At 36.0% G+C, this 25,582-nt stretch overlaps 1 protein-coding gene across 1 annotated transcript in view; it reads right to left on the bottom strand.

Annotated features, from left to right (window-relative positions):
- Positions 1-25,582, bottom strand: part of LOC148941628 (uncharacterized) — a 135,092-nt gene that overhangs the window by 72,253 nt on the left and 37,257 nt on the right. The window contains exon 3 of the mRNA XM_089104351.1: positions 9,757-10,426. Coding sequence (XP_088960477.1) covers positions 9,757-10,426 — 670 coding nt within the window. The remainder of the gene's footprint in view (positions 1-9,756; positions 10,427-25,582) is intronic.

The following is a 25,582-nucleotide window of genomic DNA, read 5'->3' as shown; positions in this document are numbered from 1 at the left end:
TATTTATATTTGTACCAATTTATGTTTGTTTGCTATGATTGTTTATTTATTTTATGTTCTTTTTGTGTTTCAGTTCAACTTCAATTACAAAATATTTTTGTTCTTTTTATGCTTGATTTACATATTCAAATTAAGCTTTACTCGTTTTAAAATTTATTTATTCATTTATATTACTGCCCGTTGTATGTTTTTTGCTATGATTGTTTATTTAATTTTTGTTCGTTTGGGGTTTCATTTATTCTTGTGGTAATTTCTTGTAGTTTTTAGCTTGAGTTATTGTAGGTTTCTGTTTCTCCTGATCTTAAGTTTAATATATTACTACTTCTACTAACAACTCACCGCAGCACCAAGCCGCCTGAAGCCAACACAGCTACGCACGCTCTTCCTCCATCCCAATCTATTCAATGCCTCCCTTTTTAAATCCACCCACGAAGTTCCCATTTCCTTTAAATCTTTCTTTATGAGGTCCACTCACCCCAGATGAGAATGACCTGCTTTCTGTTTAGCCCTAGACGGATGGCCAAAAAAAACAATCTCAGGCAATCTGTCATCGTTCATCCGCAAAACGTGCCCTCGCCACCTCAACCTTTCTTTCATTATAGCCCTAGAGAGCGGTATTGAACCCCATTTTTCGTATGGCTTTGTTGTTTGAAATACGGTCAGGCAGCCGGGTACCCAGAACAATCCTTAAGCAATTTCTCTGGAAAACCTCTAGCAAATCTTCACCCGCTTTTCTGAGCGCCCATGCTTCGGAGCCATGTTTGACCACTGTCATTATTATAGCTTCTAATATTCTAATTTTGGTTTGTAGACTTATCTTCCTATTCTTCCAAACTTTTTTTTAACTGTGAAAAAACACCCTGAGCCTTGGCTATTTTCCTTTTAACATCTTCACTGCTCCCATCATCTTTACTAATAATACTACCAAGGTAAGTGAAGCTGCTCACCTAATCAATCTTTCCATTATCCAACGTCACCTTTTCATCTTCATCTATTCCTAGCCTTAGTGACTTAGTCTTCTTAACATTAATTTTCAAACCTATTCTAGCGCTCTGCACTCGAAAAACCTGTAAAACTTCATTCATTTTGCTCACACTTTCATCTAAAATGCTTAAATCATCAGCATAATCTAAGTCCAGGAGAAATTTTCCTCCTCATTTGATTCCGTAGTCTCCCATTGCCTTTCCTGTGCTCCTTAAGACAAATTCCATAAAAAAAAATCCATATAAAGGGGGATAGAACACAACCCTGCTTAACTTCAGATTTAATACAAACCAGCTTCTAGCCTCATTTCCTACCTTAACCGCAGCAGTGTTATTTTCGTACATAGCACTAATCACTTTAATGTATTTGTCTGGTAAACCATACAAGAACAAAACCTTTACTAAAGCTCTTCTATGGCCTTTACTTTTCTTTGAAAAAAATTCTTTTCTGAAAATTTTCTTTTAGTTGATTTCTGTTTGTTTTTGATTGCCAAAGTTTCAAGTTTTTCAAAATTCCTTCTTTCAAAATAATTCTATATTCCGAAATAAATTTCAAAATAAAACTATATGTGTCTAAAAACAGTCTTGGCAAGAACCAATAAAATTAAACTAAACATTTGATACATAACGATATTAATTGCTGAAAGCTCACCAGCTCCAAGATTTTATTTCACTGTAATTTTCATTTTATTTTCAATGTTGTAATCAGTACAAAAAAAATATTTGTAATATAATTCGTTTCAGTAAAGCGCAAAATATGCAGTAAACTTCAGGTATTTACCGTTAGGGAAACGGGCAGTAGCCAAACCCTTTTTTGTGGTGAAAACTATAGGTGTCTTGAGAAATTTTGGAAAGAGCTAATAAAATTAGATTGAATTCCCGTAATTTGTGAAATAAATTATCATTAGCAAGTTTTGTGTTTGTGTATGTGGGGGGGGGGGGGCTGGGGCCATGGAAGAAGGGCTACGGGTCAGATTCCATGATTTTTGGAATAAAATATCATTAACTAGTTGTGTTTTTTGGAGAGGGGGCTGTACCATGGAGGGAGGGCCAGGGGTCAGCTCCTATTATGCTTGTAATAACATGCCGTTAATATTTTTTTTGTGTGGGGGGGGGGGGTCAGGCCATGGGGGTTTGTCTTGGGGTCAGTTCTCATGATTTTTGGAATTAAATATGGCCAATAAATTGTAATTTAAGACGAGAGGGGTCTGATTATGGAGGGTGGACCAGGGGTCAGATCCCATGATTATTCAAATAAAGTATCATTAATATTTTTTTTTCTTTTGGAGGGGGGTTGGAACATGGAGAGAGGGAATGGAGCCACCTCCCATCATTTTTGGATAAAATATCGTTAATAAGTTTTTTTGGGGGGCGGGGTCAGGCCATGAAGGGAGGACCAGAGGGAGGCCCCTATGATTTTGGGAATAAAATTTTTTAGGGGGGTCGGATTAGGGCCGTGAAGGGAGGGCCAGGGGTCAGTTCCCATGATTTTCTGAGTAAAACATCGTTAATAAGTTTTTGTGTTTTTAAAGAGGAGGGGTCAGGCCACGGAGGGAGGGCCAGGGGTCAGCTTTCATGACTTTTGGAATAAAAGATCGTTGATAAGTTGTTTTCTTTGGAGTGGGTGGGGGGGGGGTCATGGAGGGAAGAACAGGGGCCAGTTCCTGTGATTTTTGGAATAAGGAATCTTTAATAAGTTGTCTTTTTGTTTGGAAGGGGGGTCAAGCCATGGAGGGAGGGCCAAGGGTCAGCTTACGTATTTTTGGAATAAAATATTGTTAATAATTTTTTTTGGAGGGGGTCGGGTCATGTAGGTAGGACCATGGGTTAGCTCCCATGATTTATCATTGATAAATTTATTCCAAGGGGAAGGGGATTAGGCCATGGAGGGCAAGGGGTCAGCTCCCACAAGCTTTGGAATAATATATCGTTAATAATTTTTTTTGTGGGGAGGATCGGGCCATGGAGGGCTAGGGGTGAGTTCATATAACGCTTGGAATAAAATATTGCCAATTAGTTTTTTTATGGGGGGTTTGTTCCATGGAGAGAGGTCCAGGAGTCAGCTCCCATGGTTTTTGGAATAATGAACCGTTAATATATTTTTTGCAGGGGAGGGGGAGGCTTGGCCATGGAGGGAGGGCCAGGTGGCCAGCTTGCATATTTTTGGAGTAAAATATCGTCAATAAGTTTCTTATGGGGGGGGGGTTATTCCATGGAGGTAGAGCCAGGGGTCAGCTTCCATAATTTTTGGAATAATGAATCGTTGATATATTTTTAAAGGGGGAGGAGGGGTGAGTCAAGCCATGGAAGGAGGATCAAGATTCAGGTCCCATGATTTGTCTCTGAGAGTTTTTTTTGGGGGGGAGGGAGAGGAGGATCGGGATCTGGAGGGACAGGCGTCAGCTTCCCTAAGCATCTGAATAAAATATCATTAATAGATTTTTTTTAGTGGAAGTGGGGGTTCGGGCTTACCTGAGCTTTGAGCTATTTGAAAAACCCTCGCACAAAAAACCTTATATGCCCCCATAGTACAACACTTGCCTTCGGGCTCTTGGGTATTTGTCGAACCTGAAGTTTTTGCTATCTGATTTTTGAATTTACAAAATGGCTATCTAGAAAATTCCCTCGGATGAATTTTGGGAAAAGAGGGTAGTGAGGGGGGCTAGCTGCTCTCCAGTCCCTTTTAACAAGTAAAAAAAAGTAAGTATGACGGCAATAGACCCATAAGATCCGAACAGTCGGTGCTGATCTCCGTTTCGTGACCCTTCAGCCAGGAAGTGCAATGGGGGGCTAGAGGCCAGCCATCCTGTGCTTTCGTACATCCTTCCTGCTTACCTTCCTCAGATTTTTACATTTACCCTTTTAGAGTTGGGTCGACTCTGGATAAGCTTACAGAGTCACACCACTGACCCGCGTCCCAAACCCAAACAACTGGTCACACCAGGGATCGAACCCGTGCCCCTTGGACAAAGAATTCTCAGCCCAGCGCACGTCCACTTAGCCAGGACGGCCTAAAATCTTTTAACTCCCTTTTAACTATTAGAAAGATAACTAAAACTTTCAATTTCCAATCGAATGAGTACTCTCCGAAGTTTATACGACCAGCCCTTCCGTTAAAAACCTTATTTGACCCCGGGGAAGAATTTACAACATTTGCCCCTGGGTTCTGGTGGGTTGTGTAAGCCCCGGAGTTTTTGTTATAAGATCTTTGGTTTATTTTGAACAAAAATACTATCTCAAAATTTTTATCAGATGCATTTTGGGAAAAACGGAGGTGAGGGGGAGGAGCTAGTTGCTATCTGATCACTTTTGACTCATAAAAAGGGAATTAAAATTTTCAATTTCTAATCATTTGAGTCCCCTCCGAAGTTTATACAACCACCTCTTCCATAAAAACCTTATATGCTCGTGGGGTATAAGTTACAACACTTCCCCCAGGCTCTGGGGGTTATGCTGACCCCAATGTTTTTGTTATCTGACTGTTTGACTATTTAGAACAAAATGGTTATCTCAACATTTTTATGTATTTGGGGATTTTGATGTATCGGATGTGCTTGGGGCAAAAAGAGATTGGGTGGCGGGTAGATGCCCTCCGATCACTTTTGACTCTAAAAAAGGAACTAGAACTTTCAATTTTCAATTAAATGAGCCCCGTTTGAAGTTTTTACGACCACCACTTCATTAAAAACACTATATACCCCCGGGAATAACTTACAACACCTGCTCCCGGGTTCTGGGGGGCTGTGTCAAAACCGAACTTTTTTTAAATCTGATATTTGAACTATTTTTAGCAAATTGGCTATCTCAAAATTTTTATGGGTTGCGTTTGGGGAGTTGCCCTCCGATCTCTTGAATCTTAAAAAGGGAACTAGAACTTTTAATTTTCAGTCAAATGAGTCCCCTCTGAAGTTTGTACGAGTACCCCTTCCATAAGAACCATATGTGCCCCAAAGGCATGACTTACAACCCTACCCACAGGCTCGGGAGGGTTGTATCGATTTCGGAGTTTTTGGTATCTGATCTTTGAAATATTTTTAATAAAATATTTCTTGAATTTTTATGTGTTTGGGGAAAAACCTCATAAGCACCAGGGCATAAGTTACAGCTCTTCTGCCGGGCTCTGTGAGGTTAAGTTGATCCCGAAGTTTTGTTACTTTATCGTTGGACTATTTCGAACAAAATGACTATCTCAAAATTATGATTGGATGTATTTTGGGAAAAGAGAGTAGGTGAGGGGGGAGGTAGATGTCCTCCGAATTCTTTTAACTCTTAAAAAAGAAAATAGAGCTTTCAATTTCCAATCAAATGAACCCCCTATGAAGTTTATACGGCCAGCGCTTCCATAAGAACCTTATATGCCCCCGGGGCATAACTTAAAACACCTGTCCTCAAGCTCTGGGGGATTGTGTCAGCCCCAGAGTTTTTTTTATCTGATATTTGAACTATTTTCAACAAAATAATTATTTGAAAGTGCTTATTGGATGTATTTGGGGGGAAAACAGCGGAGAGGCTAGTTGACCTCTGATCTCTTTTTACTCTTAAAAAATGAACTAGAACTTTCAATTTCAGGTCAAATGAGCTCCCTCTGATGTTTATAGAAGCACCCCTTCCATAAGATCTATATATGCCCCCAGGGCATAACTTACAACCTATTCCCTTGGCTCTGGGGGGGTTACGTCGACTTCGGAGCTTTTGGTATCTTTTCTTTGAACTATTTTTAACAAAACGACTATCTCAAAACTTTATGGAATGGATTCCCTGCATAAGAACCTGGGGTAAGCTTAAAAAATAAATAAATAAAATGGGAAGACAAAACCAGCTACATTGCTGCTTGTGCGAGGTTTTCACTAAAAAAATAGTTTTTGTTAAAAATTTCCAAGCAAGCTGCTGTAAAATTTTCTCATTAGCGCAAACAATTAAACCCCTTTGTTTAGCTTAAAGGAGGCTAGCACTTTTTTTTTCGTAAACCTAAGGAACTATTTTATATAACACAATACAAAAATTATTTTGTATTAATCTTATTTATCTGGTATTTTAATATTTCTGCTAATATTTCATGGATATTTCTTCAAAACCATGGTCTCTCTTCAACAAAGTATTACTCAGTTCAGCATAACTGCTAAAACTACGCAGGTCTATTCCATTTAAATATCTCTTGGAAATTTTCTGAGAAAAATCCACTAGGTGAAAATGATTGTAAAAACAACATAAGTTGTAAAATTAACACCATTATAAGTGGGGATAATAACTTTCAAAGCATTAGCCTTATCTTTATTTCTATAAGAAATAAAAAGGATGCAACAGCATATAAACCACATTAACACAGTTATCTTATTATAAATATTGTATTTTAATCCCTTTTTTCAAATTAAATAAACAAATTATCTTATATTACACAAACAACCTACAAAAGCTATATTGTCCTTTTGGTGCTCAAGTATTAAATAAAATGTTGTGTAATATGTCAGTTTGTAGTTGGAAGTAAAGTATTCTTATAGTACTTAAAAAATTAAGCTAATTTCACATACTATTTAAGCCTGCCCAAGTTTAAGTAAGATAATTATCATTTTCTTTTAAGTAAGAAAATTATCACTTAAGTAAGACTATTGATTGTTGTAAGTAACACCAAATTTAAGTAAGATAATTATCATTTAAGTAAAATTATTAATAATCGTTAGTAAGACCAAATTTAAGTAGGATAATTATCATTGATGTAAGATTATTAATTATCGTGAGTAAGAGTGAATTTAAGTAGTGTAATTATCATTTCATTTTAAGTATTATAATTATCATTTGAGTAAAATTATTAATTATCGTAAGAAAGACCGAATTTAAGTAAGATAATTGTCATTTTCTGTGAAGTAAGATACTTACCATTTAAGTAAAATGATTAATTATCGTAAATAAGACCAACTCAATTAGTCAATTAATTTATTTAAAAGAAACGGAGAAAAAATTAGAGTAATTTAAAAAATTGATTTACAGAGTTTAAGTAAGATAATTATTGTTTAAGTGAGAATAATAATTATCGTAAGTAAGAACAAATTTAAGTAAGATAAATATTATTTATCGGGAAATGTAGAAATTGGAGTAGTAAGATGAATTCGAGATTGGCTTATTCCTCAAGCTTTGGAAAGTTAGGTTTTAACTGAAAACATTATTAATAGGTCCAATAGTCTTTAAATTAATCATAGGTTAGTGTTTCTGTTTGCATATTTTGGGCTAGAGTTAATGCGAAAAAACAAAATCAGCCGTGCTGTAAAGCACGGCTTTACAGCCGTGCTTTAGCCGTGTACAAATTCAGCCGCCCTTGTGTTTGAGTAGTCAAACAGTTCGCGGTAACGAACTGTAAGTAAGGAGCGACCCGGCTCAATGGTAACCGAAACTCTAAAAAACGGGATTTTGATACCAATAGATACATCAAACGAATCAACTTATTATACTGATTCCAAATATATAAGATTCATTAAGTTTAATTTTACCCATCAAAAGTTACGAGCCTGAGAAAATTTGGCTTATTTTCGAAAAAAGGTGAAAAGACCCCCTAAAAGTTATAGAACCTTATTGAAAATCACATCATCATATTCAGCGTATCAGAAAACCCTACTGTAGAGGTTTCAAGTTCCCATCCATAAAAATGTGGAATTTTCCATTTTTTGCCAGAAGAAAGATCCCGGGTGCGTGGGTAGTTGTTTTTTTGTTTTTTTTTGTTTTTTTGTCCCCAGAGGTGATCGTATCGACCCAGTGGTCCTAGAATATCGTGGGAGAGCTCATTGGAACGGAAATTAAAAGTTCTAGCGCCGTTTTTAAGTGACCAAAAAAAGTGGAGGGCAACTAGGCCCACTCTCACGCTCATTTTTTTCCCAAAGTCACCCGATCAAAATTTTGAGATAGCCATTTTGTTCAGCATGGTCGAAAATATGATAAAAATGTCTTTTAGGATGACTTGATCCCCCAAAGTCGCCTGGGGGAGGGCTGGAAGTTATGAACTTTACTCAATGTTAAAATATAGTATTGGTTATTGGGAAGTATACAGACTTTTTCAGAGGATATTTTTTCTGGTAGGTGGGGGAAGGAGAGGGTCGGGGGCTATATGGAAGGATCTTTCCATGAAGGAAGTTGGCAGGGGGGAAGGGACATTGCTAGGACGGGGGCGCCAGATTTCCCAGCATTATTAAAGAAAAAGATCAGGAATTAAATAAAAAAAAAACAAGTTTTTCAACTGATCAACTGATTGTGATTAAGAGGTCATTTTTAAAGAACTGGAAAAAATATTCGAACTATAGTTTAAAGAGCAGAGTATTGACTAGGGGGCAAACCCCCTAATATACGTGTTAAAAATTTATGAATATAGAAGTTCGTTACATAAGTTAATTCTAAGTTACGTATATTTATTACTAATAAAAACGTTCGTAAATAAAATTAAACAAGTTTCGAGAAAGCCATTTAACCAAATATAATATGCAAATTTTGTTTTAATTATTCATGTACGGTGAGCCAAAATCAAAACCTGCATTAATTCAAAAACGTTCAAAAATTAAATAAAAAAAACAAGTTTTTTAAACTGAAAGTAAGGAACGACGTTAAAACTTAAAACGAACAGAAATTATTCCGTATATGAAGGGGCTGTCCCCTCCTCAACGCCTCGCTCTTTACGCTAAAGTTTGACTTTCTCACAACTCTATTTTTTTAAACAATAAAAAAACTTTAGCGTAAAGAGCGAGGCGTTGAGGAGGGGACAGCCCCCTTCATATACGGAATAATTTCTGTTCGTTTTAAGTTTTAACGTCGTTCCTTACTTTCAGTTAAAAAAACTTGTTTTTTTTTATTTAATCTTCCCTAAAGAATCAGGACAAAAAGTCAAACTTTGTGTTCAAGAACAGCGTGCTTAAAACCGGTTATGCTACAAATATTTTCTTTTATATTTACAACATTGAAAAATAAACATAAAAATTAATATATAAAATCTTGAATTTCAAAATATTGAGTTTGCGTTCGTTAGTTCTTTCCAGTTGTCTTGATTATTATAGTGTTTTGTGCTTTCAGCTTTTTTTTTTATTTGCCGTCAATGTTTTGAAAAATAATAGCACAATGTTAAAGATAATATAGTTTTCATTAAAAGTCGAAATATGCACTAGGCCTTAGACTTTTACGATTAGAGGAGGGGGAAAGGAAGAGTTTCCAAACTTCTGTTTGTAGTATATTTTTTCAAGTTTGACTTGAATATTTAGCTTAATTTTTACGCGTTTTAAGATTTATTTATTCATCTATATTTATATCTGTTTTCCTTGTGATTGTTGTGATGGCTTATTGTAATTTTTGTTCGTTTTTTTTTATTCTTTAATAATAATCTCTGGTCGTTTTGAGTTTGAATTGTTATAGGAATTCATTTCTGACGGTCTTAGGTTTAATATGGATCTTCACAATTCTTTACAAACTCATTTTTCGGAAAGTTTTTTTAATTAATAATCCAAAATAACGATATCAGTCTAATGAAAGATTTTGGAAAGCTTTAAAGACTAGTCTATTATTGTCTGTAGCTGTATAATTAACTTTTGACTTTTAAACACCAATCTTTTGATTTTCTGCGTGCATTTCACATTTTAAGCAAAAGGCTAGTTATGCAAATATACATAACTCTTGCAAATATGTGAAAATATAATCAGGCTGAGGAACAATATTTTGTCCGATTTAATTTTCAATTTTGCTTCTACCCTAAAAGTAATTTTTGTTTAGTGATCAAATTTCAGAATGAATACAAGTATTCTGTTACCTTTTCTCATTATTTTCTTTTTCTTCTGTTGGTGTCAAAATTCTTGTAACCTCATCAAAATTTATTTCCAAATCCGGGTTTTCTAGTTTTGAAATAAGTGTGTCTTCTTCTGCCCTTGGCCTACTGAGTAACTCTTTCGACCCTTTTGGTTGGTCATTAATTTTTTGCTCTTTTGCCATGCGTTGATTGGTTGCTTTCTCATCACTTTTTTGTAAACATCTGTGGTCCTTATGAACATTTGGGGCAGCAATATTGGTAGGATCAACGATTGACCAGTTGTCAACATCTCTGAGTAAGCTCTCTTCCTCACTATTGAATGGAATTGAGAGGTTTAATATTTGTGTCTTTTTCCTCCTTGAAACATAGTATGCATTTGGCACAGATGAGCTTTTGTAATGTGTATCAGCAGTTTTCCCTGATACTGCAGGTGCTGTAAAACTCAAAGAGGGTATATGGGGTGAGGATGAAGCCCGTTTCGTAGGTAGACGCAGTTTCTCTTCCTGCTTTACTGGGTTTTGCTTCCGAGGTGGTGTTGGCGTAGTGACTGAGTCCTGTCTGAATATTAAATGTGTCCGGCCCAATCCAGGATTCTGTTTAGTTGGAGTTGTACAAACTCCCACACTAACTAACACCGGCTGTCTTTGCGTTGGCACAACTTTGGATACCTCACCTAGGAAAGAACGGAAACTTCAAACAATGTTACAAATTAAGCGAAAAGTAAGAACTGGGATAAAAGCTTTTGGTAATTGCAGACACATCACATAATAGACCATCTGCTCCTGGTTTCTTGTTATTTATTAATCTATGAAAAAAAAAATTCCACAAAAGAAACTTTTATTGAGAAAAGTAAAGAACTGCATTAAACCAAAAGTGAGCACAAATAAAGTCAAATAATTTTCCATGCATAAGAATACCACTAACCACAATCAATAAATAAATGAAACCCAAAAAGCAGAAAATGGGATGACTAGGGATGACTAAACACCAGATCATAATTTTTACTTTAGCGAAAATAATTCATATTTTGAGCTAACTGTTTCTATTTCTCATAATAATGAAAAATACATCACAACCAAGGTTACTAAAAAAACATGAAGGTGGGTTGACAGCTTAATATATTTAGTGATATTCATCCCTGAAAGTCTTTATGATTTTGGATTTATCAAAGTTAAATAAGAGAAAACATTCAAAATGTATTTTTCTTTTACCAAAGTGTAAATTATGTTAGTTGTTCTTGAGGTATTATACCCTGTGAATTTATACCCTATTCTACTCCTAAGATATCCCCCCTGGATGTCTTGACAACCTAGATTTAAGCTATTTTTATTTAGTTTAATTGTAGCAGTAGTTGTAGTAGAAGTAGTAGAAAAAGTGGTAGTAATATTGTTAGCCCTGTAAGCTTCTGCTTAATACCCTAGTTTCAACTTAATATACCCTTTTTATAACCCACATGTATGTAGTGCGTTTTAGTTCAGTTCAACTCTGCCCACAATGTTCTGTGAAAGTTTAAATAATGCCCTAAGCATTAGCAATGAGCGAATGTCAAACTATCAAAATGCAATGTGTGGAGGCTGCTACTACTACTGCGATTATTGAAACTAGTGAGACTAATAGCATTAACGTGAAACTTTCAGAGAATTTTAGCGGAGGGGGGGGGGTCAACTTAATTAAAGCAAACTTTATGCATGCAAATTTTCGAAAAGGCATAGAAGATAATATCTTAGGAATGGCTTTTGGGGGGATGTTGAAACAACCAAAAGGCACAATGTGCATATTACCATTATTGATACTATTACAACCGTTACGACTGCTGATTCTATTGAGGCTAATGGTATTAAGGTGAAAATTTTAGGGCATATTTAGGGAGATGTTGAACTATATCAAAACACACTATGTTTATTCATGCTGCCGAAAGAATGTATGACTAAATCAAAACAAAGGTTTTTAACTAACTCAAAACACACTCTGTGCATACAGGCTGTCAAAAGAGTGTATCGGCAAAATCCCATAAAATATTTGGTGCATTAAGTTGAAACTTTAGGGGCATGTTAAGAGGGATGTAGTAGTCACTACAGAAGCAGCAGTTGCAGTGGTAGTAGTAGCGTGCGAATATTGTCTTTTTTTCAATTAATCTTTTTTTTTAAAGTTCCACCTTAATACCTTCTGTCATTCCTCAGTTACGTCCTTTTTGCAACCTGTATGCACGTGAAGTGTTTTAATTTAGTGCAATAGTCCCATCAAAAGCTCTCCTAAAGCTCTACCTGAATGCCCTTCGTCTTTTTGAACGCTAAAGATGAGGCAAAATCTAACGAAATCAAAAGAGTGTAAGAGAATCCAGGTTGTCAAAATAGTATAGATGCAATGCCTTTGGAATCGTCTTAATTTTATTTTCCAGGGAAACAAAGCGTCTTTTGGTCAATAATGCAACTGGTACAAAAATAATTTCTAGTTTTTATGTTTCAAGATGGACACAATTAGCTGAAAATTACACATTCTTGGATGCTTAGGGGACACATTCATGGACCAAAAAATTGGCAACTATGTCTGAAGATGGTTACAGGGTCTTAAGAATTTCAGATAGTGTTTGGCAATATTCGATATCGATATTGATAAATCTAACCAAATACCGATATCTAGTATTAAAAATTAATTTCGATATCAAAAACAATATTCCGAAATTTTTGGCCAATTTCGGATTTTTCTGACATCTACCAGTGAGCGTCCAGCTGAAAACATTCAACAGAAAAAATGTTTTGCAAATGACAGAGAAGAAGAAGAATAATGCATTCAGTCCATTTACTCATACATACTGATAAAAAGCCTGCTTTCAAACTCAAACTACGTCTAGTGAGGGTGGACTTTCAGTTATGGTTTAGAACCTCCGAAAGGCTTAGTTGGATGAAATTTCTTCTAGGTTTTTAAGTCTTGGTCTTAAGTCATACCCGTCACAATTACCACATATCTTGGATCAAGTTTCAAGAGAATGCATATCTCTCCTGAGTAATCAAATCCTTTTAGTCCTCTCTTTTATGGATTGTGATCAAGTGATTGATTCAACCGGTAGGAGTTCTTTAGCAAATGCCCTATCTTTGTATTATATACCAGATAAATACATTAAATTGATAAGTGCTGTATCCGATAAAACCATTGCTGCTGTAAAGGTAAGAGAGGAGGTTAGTAGCTGGTTTCGTATTAAATCAGGAGTTAAGCCCAGTTATGTTCTATCCCATTTATATGGATCATTTTGATGGTCTTTGTCCAAAGGAGCAGAGCACAGCCAATGGGAGAACACGAATCAATTGGAGAACTAACGCCCTTCTAGACTTAGATTAAGCTGATGATTTGAGCATCCTAAACGAAAATAATGGCAAAATAAGAGAGATCTCATTTTGCAAGAACAGGTTTGAAAATTAATGTTTAGAAGAGTATGTTGCTAAGAATGGGAATAAGTGAAGAAGAAGATGGGATTTTGGATAACGAGAAGACTGATCAAGTGGACAGCTTTGTTATCTAGGTGGTACTAATAGTAAAGAAGTTGGGTGGAGTGAAAATGTTAAAAGTAGAATAGCCGAGGCCCATGGTGTTGTTTACTGTTAAAAAAAAGTTTGAAAGAATAGGAAAACAAGTATGCGAATCAAGATTAGAATATTGGAAGCTACAGCGATGACAGTGGCATGATCCTGATGTGTGGGTGCTCTGAAACACGGAGGAGGATTTACTGAATGTTTTCGAGAAAAATTACCATCAAATTGTTTTGATTACCCAACAGACTGACCATATCTCAAATAATAAGCTAAAAATTTGGTTCAATCTTGCTTTCTAGGGGTGTAATAAGAGAAAGGTTGAAATGGATAGGACACGGTCAGCAGATGAAGAATAACAACTTGCCAAAGGTCATCCATGTCTGCCAACCATGTAGGGCCAAGGAAAAAGCAGGTTGTCCCCGGAAGGGTCGGCTTGATGCCGTAAGAAAAGAGTTAAAGGAATTTGGAACTCCTTGGGAGGGTTTAAAGAGGATTTCTATGGATTGGGATTGAGGAAGAGTGTAACTACTCCCATGACGTCCAAGAAAGACTAATCCACTCAAGTTATGGGAGTCTCGTCTGGCTCAGTTCCTGAGTAAAATTGAACACTAGGAAACCTAGATTTGGGTTCTGGCAGTAAGGAGAACAGAGACGTCGAATTTATATGCCCAGGTTAAGGAAATTTTTGTGTTGAACACTGTTTAAAATTAGGTTTACCGCCTAAGACATTAGGGACATGGTTTTTTGTTTGAGCGAATTGTCAGCCATTAAAAAATAGAACGAAAAACTTTGAAATAAAAAGGGTGGCCTTAGACGAAATACTCTTGTCCCTGAGTCGATACATGAGTTAATGACTGACACACATTCTGGCTGAGTGTCAGCAGCCAATTGATTCGAAAAGTAAACTTTTTAAGGCGATACCCTTCAGTTCCCAGGAATTCTGTAGACGACTTTAGAACGGACAATCCTCAAGGTTTGTAAATATGCTAATGAAACGGTAAAGAAATGAGAGTATCACATTTCTTTTTTTTAGGGGGGAGTGACGATTATTATTTATGTTATTTTTTAATGTTCATTATAGAATACTGTATTGTGTGACCTTATTGGGCTTATAATGGCCTTATAATTTGAAAAAGTAATATGAACAATACTCTTTAATTACAGTTTTGTCATTGAAACTTTCCCAAAGCATGAGTTAATTTGAGCAGAAGGCGTGTTCAAAATATCGAATACAGTGTTGCCACCACCACTAAACCTTTGAAAATAGCACCCAAAAAAACTATGAAATTCATCAAAGCCTGTAACGAGTGCCTTATTCAGATTTTTGTTCGGGAGGAGGTACAAAATAACTTTTAAAAAAGTATGGAAAATTGGTTTATATGCTTTTTTGTTACGTATTTACAAGTCGGACAAAATCTGCGGGGGGGGGTCAAATCCCCTAGCCCCCCTCACCCTGGATACGGCCTTGCCTCTGACCACTTTTAAAGCCTTTTACTTATCAAAAGTGAATGTTTTGATGATTAATATTAAATCTAATAAATTGTATATATTTGTAGTCAGAATAACCAGCCAATTCTTTGATTTATTATTTATTACAAAGATTTCTTTCTTTACAGTTTCAGTTACCGCACTTTTGAGCTGACTTGCTCCTTGCTGTCATGAACTGATGTCATGAACTGTTTGATTTTGCTAAACAGCAAACTAGATATTAATAATAAAAAACAGATTGTTTCAAAATTAATAATTAACGTCCCAGCTTTTGTTTGGAACGTTCAGCTATAGTTATCGTGGTATCAATGCACAATTGGGGCTTTTGAGAATGAAATACTATAAAATTTGGAAAATAACTACAAAATCCTAAAATACTTACTTACATCATTCCTAAGGTGCTTTAGCTTATTTTACCTCCAACCTCCCCCCCCCCTAATGTGCAAATATGTAGTCCAAATAATACATTTTCCATGCATTTTGCGACGTTTCACTCATGCTTAGAATTAATACCCGTAAATTGAATCAGTGTTGACAAAATAAAGAAACGGAAAAAAATGGGATATATACAATTTGGTCTATGTACTGCTACACCGTCCTGCAATATGTTGAACTGATGTTAACTCAAAAAGACATAAGAGGGGCTATTAAGCTTATTATTCAATGCCTGCAGGGGACAGACAGATTTGCCGCTTTCCAATATTTTCAATGAGAATATAAAGATTTGTTCCATTAAAAACATCAACCCCCCCCCAAAAAAAAAGAAAGTTTTTTTCGAATTCTAACATGGCAAAGAATCTAGTGGAACATTCTTCTTCCCATATTTACCTGATTGATGCCTGTATATAGCCTTTGTTAGAAATAGAAGCTGACTCATTTGACCTTAGATTATATCTCAGCATTAGGGAGGGAAGGTGAGGGGCTAATAGGCAATTAAACTGGATGCGATTCAGTATATCCAATAAAAGACAAACCTGGAAAAAAATATTTTTTTAATTTATTGGAGTAAAATCCTATTAATATTACGTTTGTATCCGAAAGACAAACCTACTATCACCGAAGTAGCAATTCATTACCCATCTTATAATATTTTATTTTAAGAAACTTCTAATAATGTTTGCCTATGTTCTTGTATTATAAATTATACCATTATCTAAGTTTTGTGTATCTTGAAATTATTTATCTTTCTAACTTTAATAATTCCTCCTTCGTAGTCAAAATGTGACTGAACAAAAATATATAAATTCTGCCAGATCTTTTTGTTTTCTTGATATAGCAAATGAAAACTCGGCGACTGAAAATACAGTAACCATCGATAGTTGCTTTTTGTTTAAAATGTATTATTATACAGAATGTCAAAAGTCTCTATTTCAGACCTCAAATTATCACCCAGGGTGAAAAATCGCCGTTAAAGCGCTAAAATATCCCTTTGTTGGCACCTGTGACGGTAGCGAAACTGATCAAATGTCGTAAGCATAAACATTGCATAAGCGAATCAACTTATCGCCCAACACTAGTATCGGAAGTTTTTCTTATACTTTTTGGTCGACATAGAAAACTCATAACCGGATAATGGTGACAATTGACGCTCAAGATTTTCATATTATTAGATATTTATTACAAACATATAGTCATTGTTGTTTGGTTGATGCACTCCTGGGCAGGCTGCCCATTGTGCACGTCTCCTCCATTTCATCCGAGCCTTTGGGGGGGGGGGGGGGGAAAGGTCTTCCACGTCAAAATTCAGCCGTCCAACTGTCGCTCTGTTATGACCAAGGATCGAATAATTTAAATAGCCATCTGGCTTTTGTTACTGTGGTTAGAGACTAGAGAGGGGTTCTGAAGAGTCTCAAGGCAAAATCAATTAGATCAATGGCAAGCTATATTCAACTCCGTCTAATGATGTCACATTTGAACCTCCATATTTACAATTCAAACACAACTGACACAAATGTCAATTTAAACTGATGAGCTTGGCTTGCAATATATACAAATACTCATACATATACATACCACTAATTTACATATGCAATATTAAAAATAATGTGCAATAATATTAATATATACAATTATTAATATATATTACAGCACTAAGTGTAGCTTAGTATCTACAATAAAACGGCCTAATACTTAGATAATTTCAGAGACCACACTGCCTTTTCATGACGATAAAATAAAATTTCAAAATAGGGATAAAATCCTTTTTAATAGAAAGTGTATAGAAATTCACAAACAATACCAGATATTTCGGTCACATATACAGTGACCGTCATCAGTAGTAAAACTAAACTAAAACAATTTAAAACAATAGTTTATATACGAAATCAAATAAAACTACATATTGCTTAATTCTCTAATTCTTTTCAAAGCAATGGCAAAAGCTAGCCTCTTTGACCTTCTCGGATTCGGTTCATTAGCATTCAATGATATAACATTTGGACAAAGGTGAACTACATAGGTTGAAATGAACTTTACTCTGTCATATCAAACAGTTCGTGGTAACCAACTGTAAGTAAGGAGTGACCCGGCTAGCCGGCTCAATAGTAACCGAAACTCTAAAGAACGGAATTTTGATACCAATAGATACATCAGAAAAATCAGATGATTTTTTCGTCAAGTTTAGTCTTACCCATCAAAGATTACGTGCCTGAGAAAATGTGCCTTATTTTCGAAAAAAGGGGGAAACAATCCCAAGGAGTCATAGAACTTTAATGAAAATCACACCATCAGGATCAGTACACCAGAGACCCCTATCTTAGAGGTTCCGAGCTCCTATTTGCAAAAATGTGGAATTTTGTATTTTTTGCCAGAAAGAAGATCACGGATGCGTGTTTATTTGTTTGTTTGTTTTTTTTGTTTTTTTATTTTATTTCGCCAGGGATGATCGTATCGATCCATTAGTCCTAGGATATCGTGATAGGGCTCATTTGAACGGAAATTAAGAGTTCTAGTTCCCTTTTTCAGCGACCAAAAAAATTGGAGGGCAAATTGCCCCCCTCCCACGCTCATTTTTTCCTTAAGTCACCCAATCAAAATTTAGAGACAGCCCTTTTGTTCAGCATAGCCGAAAATCTAATTAATATGTCTTTGAGGATGACTTAATCCCCCACTGTTCCCGAGGGAGGGGCTGCAAGTTATAAACTTTGCCCATTGTTTACATATAGTATTGGTTATTGGGAAGTACACAGGCGTTTTCAGGAGGAAGTTATTTCTAGTGGGAAGTCGGGGTCATAGTAGGGGTTACGGGGGAGGATCTTTCCATGGAGAATATTTCCTTGGGTGAAGGGACATTTCTATGAGGGGGGCACCAGATTTCTCAGCATTATTTAAAAAAGATCAGAAATTAAATAAAAAAAACTTTTTTTCAACTGAAAGTAAGGAGCAACATTAAAACTTAAAACGAAGAGAAATTATTACGTATATTAGGGAGTTCGCCCCCTAGTCAATACCTTGCTCTTTACGCTAAAGTGTTTTTCAGTACTTTCAAAAGAGCTATCTATTCTAATTAACAGGCCTGTGTGATTCAGGGGTTTGTGATTCGAACAAAATTCGAACTTTAGCGTAAAGAGCGAGGTATTAACTAGGGAGCGAACTCCCTAATATACGTAATAAAACATACGAATATAGAAATTCGTTACGTAAGTTAATTCGTAAGTTACATCAGAACAAAATTTCGAGAGAGCCAATTAGCCAAAAAAAGAAAAATTAATATGCGAATTTCGTTTCAATTATTCATGTACGGTGAGCCAAAATCAAAGCTGCATTAATTCAAAAACGTTCAGAAATTAACTTAAAAAAACAAGTTTTTTTTAACTGAAAGTAAGGAGCGACATTAAAACTTAAATCAAACAGAAATTATTCCGTATATGAAAGGGGCTGTCCGCTCCTCAACTATTCGCTCTTTACGCTAAAGTTTGACTCTGTCTCACAACTTTATTTTTTAAAACAATAAAAAACTTTAGCGTAAAGAGCGAGGAGTTGAGGAGGGGACATCCCCTTTTCTTATACAGAACAATTTCTGTTTATTTTAAGTTTTAATGTCACTCCTTACTTTCAGTTAAAAAAAACTTGTTTTTTTTAGTTAATTTTAATAAATTATCATAGATAGAGTTCAGCCCAAATTCACCTGTATCCCGATTCAAAGCAAAGTTTTTGAATAAGATTTTCTTTATTTCAAGAGTTTCACGAAAGTTTTGCTTTAAACCCCGATCTCTAGAAATCAAAGAGACATTCTCGAACAAAATAAAATGGTCTTATTTCTTAACAAAAAAAAATATCTGGTATTTTTTGTGAATTTTAATAGACTGTCTATTAAAAAGTATTTTATCCCTATTTTGAACTTTTATTTTATGGCCTAATACTGCCATAGACTTTTTCCTAGCCCATGGTGGTGCCTGTGCAGGACCCAGGATAGCCTACTTCTGAGCATGAATGCAGCAAAATACTTTAGGCAAGCTTTTTTCACTGGCAATATCTGTGTCTCATACTTTTTACAATGCATTAAAATATGCCTAACACTCTCTTCTCCATTGCAGACCTCACTTAATGGAGAATCTACTGACTTCCGTTTAAATAAAACACTCCTAATTCGAGCATAGCCTGTTCTGAAACTGAATATACTGATAGCCAGGTGTCTGACTGGGTGGCATAGATCAGGAGGTGGGGAACCATAATCATACAAATCAAGGATCTGGTTCTGAGACCTTTGACCAAAAACCTCATTCTCCTTCTCCTTTAGCGACTTATCATAGTAACATAAGTAATCTAACACTGAATACTGACATACTAAATTCTCTCCATACCTAGCACCCCATTTTGCCGGCTTATCTGCCAGCTCATTTCCCATAATTCCAACATGTGCTGGTACCCATGTTGCTAAAATCTCATAGCTGGCTATTATCAGTTTTAGTAGTATCTTTCTAAGAGCAGCACTGATTTTCTTGCTTGCCTATGACCATACATCAAATAATTCAGTGCTGAAAGTGAGTCACAACATATCAAATATTTACTTACTGGCAAAACACTTGCCATAAATTCAAAAGCTTTCAATAGTGCATACAATTCAAGTGAAAAATATTGACAACTTCTCTGTTACTTTAAAAGATAGTGGCTTAACCCAAGGACCACAACTGCAGCCCCACCCCCAGTGGCAAAGCATGATCCATCAGTGAATAACATCCTATGCCCAGTCTGTGTCCACTGGTATACCCATTCATGCCAACTAGCTCTTGCCATCTCTGGTGCCTCTGGACTACCCCTTGAGAAGGGGGGTAGGGCTATATTTGACTTTATACCTGTACTAGTAGCTGAACCTACTTGGGATAGGAGCAGGTGCAGCGGCACATCCAGGGGGAGAGGGCGGCGCGCGCCCCCCTAGCGTAGTCTAAAGAAGTGTAATTTAATTAATTAACTCAAGCTTACGTTAATTAAACTTGCTCCTAACGCATGATTATCGGATCAACCTATTTTGCACCCCCCCCCCCAATTTTTTTGTCGGATAAATCTATTTTGTGCCCCCCCCCCCTAAACAAATCCTGGATCCGCCCCTGACCAGGTGTTTCAGAGATTTGTTTCACCATTCGACAGTATTGTGGAGTTGATTTTGGTTTAAATCTTTGGTTCTGATCATATGTTTCGACAAGTTCTTTGTAGATAATGTCATTTGGGATCAACATCTTCCGTGTAAAATATTGTGCTTCTAATTTCTTCATTCTAGTTACTAATGTTGTCAGTCCTAGTTCACAGTATATTACAGGTAGGGGGGGGGGGGTTGGTTTTAGGCATCCAAGAAATTTCCTCAGTATACAATGCAGGGCTGTATTTAGTTTTTTTTTTCAGGAGTTGGGCAGGTGCTTCTCGGTATAGGAGGAAGCCATAATCCAGCTTTCTTATTACAACTGTTCGCACAAGCTGGGTGGCAAAAGAGGAATGGGTTCCTCTCTTAGCAGGGACTGGTACAGGATTTTTTAGGTGGGGGGGGGGGTTGCAAAATAGGTTGATCCAATAAAAATAATTTAGGGGGGGGGGCAAATAGATGGCTCCTAGAAAATTTCGTGAGGACCAAGTTTAATTAACGTAAACGGGCGTTATTTAAGGAAATTACACTACTGTAGACTAAACTAGGGGGGAGGCGCCCCCTCACCCCTCTGGATCCACCACTATCTCTTAGATAAGCAAATAGTATTGAAAAAGTTGGCTCTGCTCTTGAGGTTTCCAATTAAATAATTCACATGGTGAGTCCATGAGAGTGAAGTGTCAAAAGTCACCGCAAGGTAGCAGAACTTTTCAACTGCTGGGACAGTGGTGCCATTGATTGGAAGCCTTGGCGTTGAATGGATCTTTGTCCTTGTGAAGAGGAGCACTGCTGACTTAGCAGGAGAGAATTCCATGTTGTTGACAGTTGTCCATAAACCAAGATAATCAAGACCCTTCTGGACAGCAGCTTGCAGGACATGCTTATCTCTTTATGTTGCAACAAGTGCAATATCATCAGCATACATATACAGATTGCATCCCAGAATATGTTTAAAACTAATATCACTGCAAAAAATAAGGAAGAGGAATAGGCTTAGTACCCCCCGTTGAGGTACTCCCACATCTGGCTTAGTTCTTGAAGGAGATTCACCCTCCCCCACACGGGTCTCCAGTTCCAGGCTTCTCAAGTAATCTTCTATCCACATCATCAGTTCTAGGCAGATTCGGAGAGAATGATATAGTCATTTCTTTCAGAGCTTCTGCATTAGAGAGGTCAGTTTAACCAGGGTTGACACCACAACGAAATGAAAATCACCAGTTTTTCGCCAAGAAAATCACCAAAAACCACCATTTTTCACCAAGAAATCACCAAAGATCACCAGTATTTCACCAAAATCACCAAAACAAAAGCCTAAAGAACCAAAAAACATTGCGACAATTTCTCTGTTTAGTGTGTTCAAGACACTAAAAACAAACTATATGTAGCGTTCAAAACCTATTATCTTTTCTCCCCTTTCCCTGAGACTGTTAAGTCCCTTGGAAAAAAACTATCCTAGGCTGCTGAATCTATGTTCATGTGGGACTATGCTTTCTTTACCTGAGAATTTTTTTTTCATTTCTGAGCCTCAATCCGTTTATAGCACGCATGGGAAAATACACGCATGTATTTATAAATTCAAATTTGTAACTACGGGAAACCGATTGCCAAGCTAAAAGGATATAGAAAAGCTCAAAATAACACCATTCTTTAGAATAACGAATAAAACAAGACATGAAATATGAAAGTCACTGATTATTTCAATTCTGTAAGATAGTGGAAACAAATCATGAATGGAATGTCAACCACTTTTGTAGAAAATCACCGAATTAAAAAATAAAATCACCAGGAGGATGAAAAATTGCCAGATCTGGTGGTAAATCACCAGCGGTGGCAACCCTGAGTTTAACCACACCTCAGTTTCGAAGCTCTCAAAAATTCTAAATCTACTGATACTGATCTACACAGCCACTCTGCGTGTCTTCAACAATACTTAAGAATTTAGAAATACATATTTTTTTTGTCAAGAAAAAAAATGGTGAACCAATAGATCCTACATACAAAATTATTTCATAAGTAGATAAGTTAATTTACTTTATTTAAAATTTTTCTTATCCATGAAATATTTATTACAATCAAATTCAAACTTCAGTAGCATGGACAAGAAACTGTATTATAATTAAAGACATTTGTCAAATATTTAACGTTAGATTAAGATTCCTGGCAAATCAAATGAGAATAAAACTTGCAATCTATTTGATATTTGTGTAATTTGTCACTATCGCTGTTAAAACATTTTTCCGTTGTAAATAAAACTGAGAGAGGGGATGGTGGTAGCAGGAGGGGTTTAAAGTGTTGTTTTTTCACATCTAGGCTATTATGTTTCTTTCTTTTTTAAACGTCTTTTTATTTCAGTTCTGTCAATAAAAATAGCAGCAAAAGATAATTTCATGAAAATACCAAAAAAAAGACATTTTCCCTTATCTAGGCATCTCCTAAATTGGTGCTACTGGCTGCCACAAAATGCTTGCTTTTCAGATCTCCATAATCACAGGGAAATAACACGCGTCTGTTTATTTGATCTTGAGTTCGTGTTGATCTGTTTGATCTGTTGAGTTTGATCTTGAGATCTTGAGTTTCATTTCGGAAAACTAATAACTTGCAAAATAAAAAACCAATAAATAAAAACTAACTAAAACAAATAACTAAACTATTAAAACTGATAAAACTAATTAAACTAATCAAAACTAAGAAAACTAAAAACTTACTCAATAAAAACTAATTGAAAACTAATTACTTACACAGCGAAATAGATATTTCTGACGTTCTGAAAATAAGAAGATTTAGTGTATTTTGTCAAAATTAACCAATTTTGATGGGACATAAGACTTTCTATTTTATCACTGAAACAGATTTTTTGAAGTTACAAAATTTAAGATAAACTTCACTTAAATATCAGAATTCAAAACGTTTACTCTTCTTCTTTTTTAAAGTGAATGCCGAGCCACTGGCTATGTATAGCTGATAATCTGAGACACTATTTTTTGGGGAGATGTTAGGAACGGTTTGAAAAGCTATTCAATGTGATACCAGATTCCTAAAAATGATTTTCTCCATGGAGGTGAGGAAGGCTTTAAAAAATAGAAAATGAAGTTGATAATATAAAAAACCTAGAGTTCTAGTTGAGGGGTGCAGAATGGGGGGTTCTACTCCCACGATTACAATACCCCTTCGAATCCCGATCCGGACACTTTTTTTTAAACTCCCACGATCACCACGTGGTTTATGGTCCTAATATGGGCATAGAGTCCCTAGGGGAAATGGATTTCTGAGAAATTGATTGCGTAATCAAAGTGTGTCAATGACCCAAATTTCCAAGGTCGATATTGTTGTTGTTGTAAGTGCACGCTCTCAGCGAATGTTATGATCCAGAAATAGTATTTGTTGTTGTTTTGGACATGTACATGCTCGAGGCGAATGTCATGGTGTCCAGAAATAGTATTTGTTGTTGTTGTTCGAGCCAAATGTTATGAGTTTCCCGGAAACAGTTAGATCACGTGTTTCCCTTCTCAGCCAATAAGCGAGTCGGTTACATCCCCCTTCTCAACCAATCAGAGGGCTTGTTACAAATGGTTTTCCCCGTTACATAACAATTCGACCTTGAGATTTCGTATATAACGGGCACGCAATGTAATTCAATTATCAGAAAGTATTGTGACACAATTGAAACAACAATGGATAAATTTGATGAATTAGAAGCCATGTCAACTTCAATTTGCAATGTAAGTACATTTTTTATTTTCAAACGAATTTTCCTTGGACATCCTCCAGTATATTCAGCTAAAACGTAAATATATTCCTTTACCCCAAATCCCCCCCCCCAAAACCATACAAACATCATTATAATCAATGGAAAACATAAAATATATTCTTTTACCCTCAAAACCTAACCCCCCCCCCCACCATTGTTTTACAAACCCAAATTCTCGCAAAAATAAATAATTCTCTTTTCGTTAAATTTTGACTTTTCTCAATTGTAATCTTTTATCTAACTGAGACATCCATCGCTCTGTTGTTATTAGCTCACTCTGATTTGACACAAGACTTCAATGTGAGGCCTATAATTAGCTGTCACCCTTTTTTCGGTGTGTTCACGCTATCCGTCTAGTCAAAGGGTTTTGTTATGGCTGTCAAATTAAAACAGTTTTAAGCAAAAAGAGATTGCTGTATATTAAGCATGTAGTTTCGTAACCTTGTTTTTGTAAGAGAGCCTTTTAAATATATAATATAAAAACTGCGATTAAAAATATATTTAGAAAGGTAGTTGAAAGGGGGGAGGGGGCACTATCTTTACACACCCCGCTGAGATTTATGGACCGTCTATAAAGGGGGAGGTCAAGGCCATAAATTCTACCGCAATCAGTGTAAAATTAAAACAAAATATTTATACGAATTAAAATTCTTGGTCTGTGATTTGTCAGAGATCAGGGTAACTAGATTATTTTAAAATAATTTTTAAAAATATATTTATAACATTATGTGAAAGGGGGGAGGGGGCAATACATTGCCTGTAACAGATTCGTTGTAAGTAAATTATGTAATGGGGGAGGGCAATGCCTTCAATTCTACCGCCATCAGTGTAAAATGAAAACAAACTATTTCTTCGCATTAAAAGTAAGGGCATTGGATTTGTCATAGAGCCGTTTAAAGAGTTTATTTTAAAATTAATTTTAACAATAAATTTAGAACATGAGGTGAAAGGGGGGAGGGGGCAATACATAGCTTCTAACAGATTCCATGTAAGTAAATTATGTAATGGGGGAGAGCAATGCCTTCAATTCTACCGCCATCAGTGTAAAATGAAAACAAACTATTTCTTCGCATTAAAAGTAAGGGCCTTGTATTTGTCAGAGAGCCGGTGAAAGAGATTATTTTCAAATTAAGTTTAACAATATATTTAGAACATTATGTGAAAGGGGGAGGGGGCAATACATTGCTTCTAACAGTTTCGTGGTAAGTAAAGTATGTAATGGGGGAGGGCAATGCCTTCAATTCTACCGCCATCAGTGTAAAATGAAAACAAACTACTTCTTCGCATTAAAAGTAAGGGCCTTGTATTTGTCGGAGAGCCGGTGAAAGAGATTATTTTCAAATTAAGTTTAACAATATATTTAGAACATTATGTGAAAGGGAGGAGGGGGCAATACATTGCTACTAACAGCTTCGTTGTAAGTAAATAATGTAATGGGGGAGGGCAATGCCTTCAATTCTACCGCCATCAGTGTAAAATGAAAACAAACTA

The sequence above is a fragment of the Artemia sp. Qi Xiang Cuo genome, chromosome 18, assembly GCF_049724085.1.
Source record: "Artemia sp. Qi Xiang Cuo chromosome 18, ASM4972408v1, whole genome shotgun sequence".
Classification (NCBI taxonomy): domain Eukaryota; kingdom Metazoa; phylum Arthropoda; class Branchiopoda; order Anostraca; family Artemiidae; genus Artemia; species Artemia sp. Qi Xiang Cuo.
The sequence above is the reverse complement of the archived record's forward strand: the minus strand, read 5'-3'. Positions and strand labels throughout refer to the sequence as shown.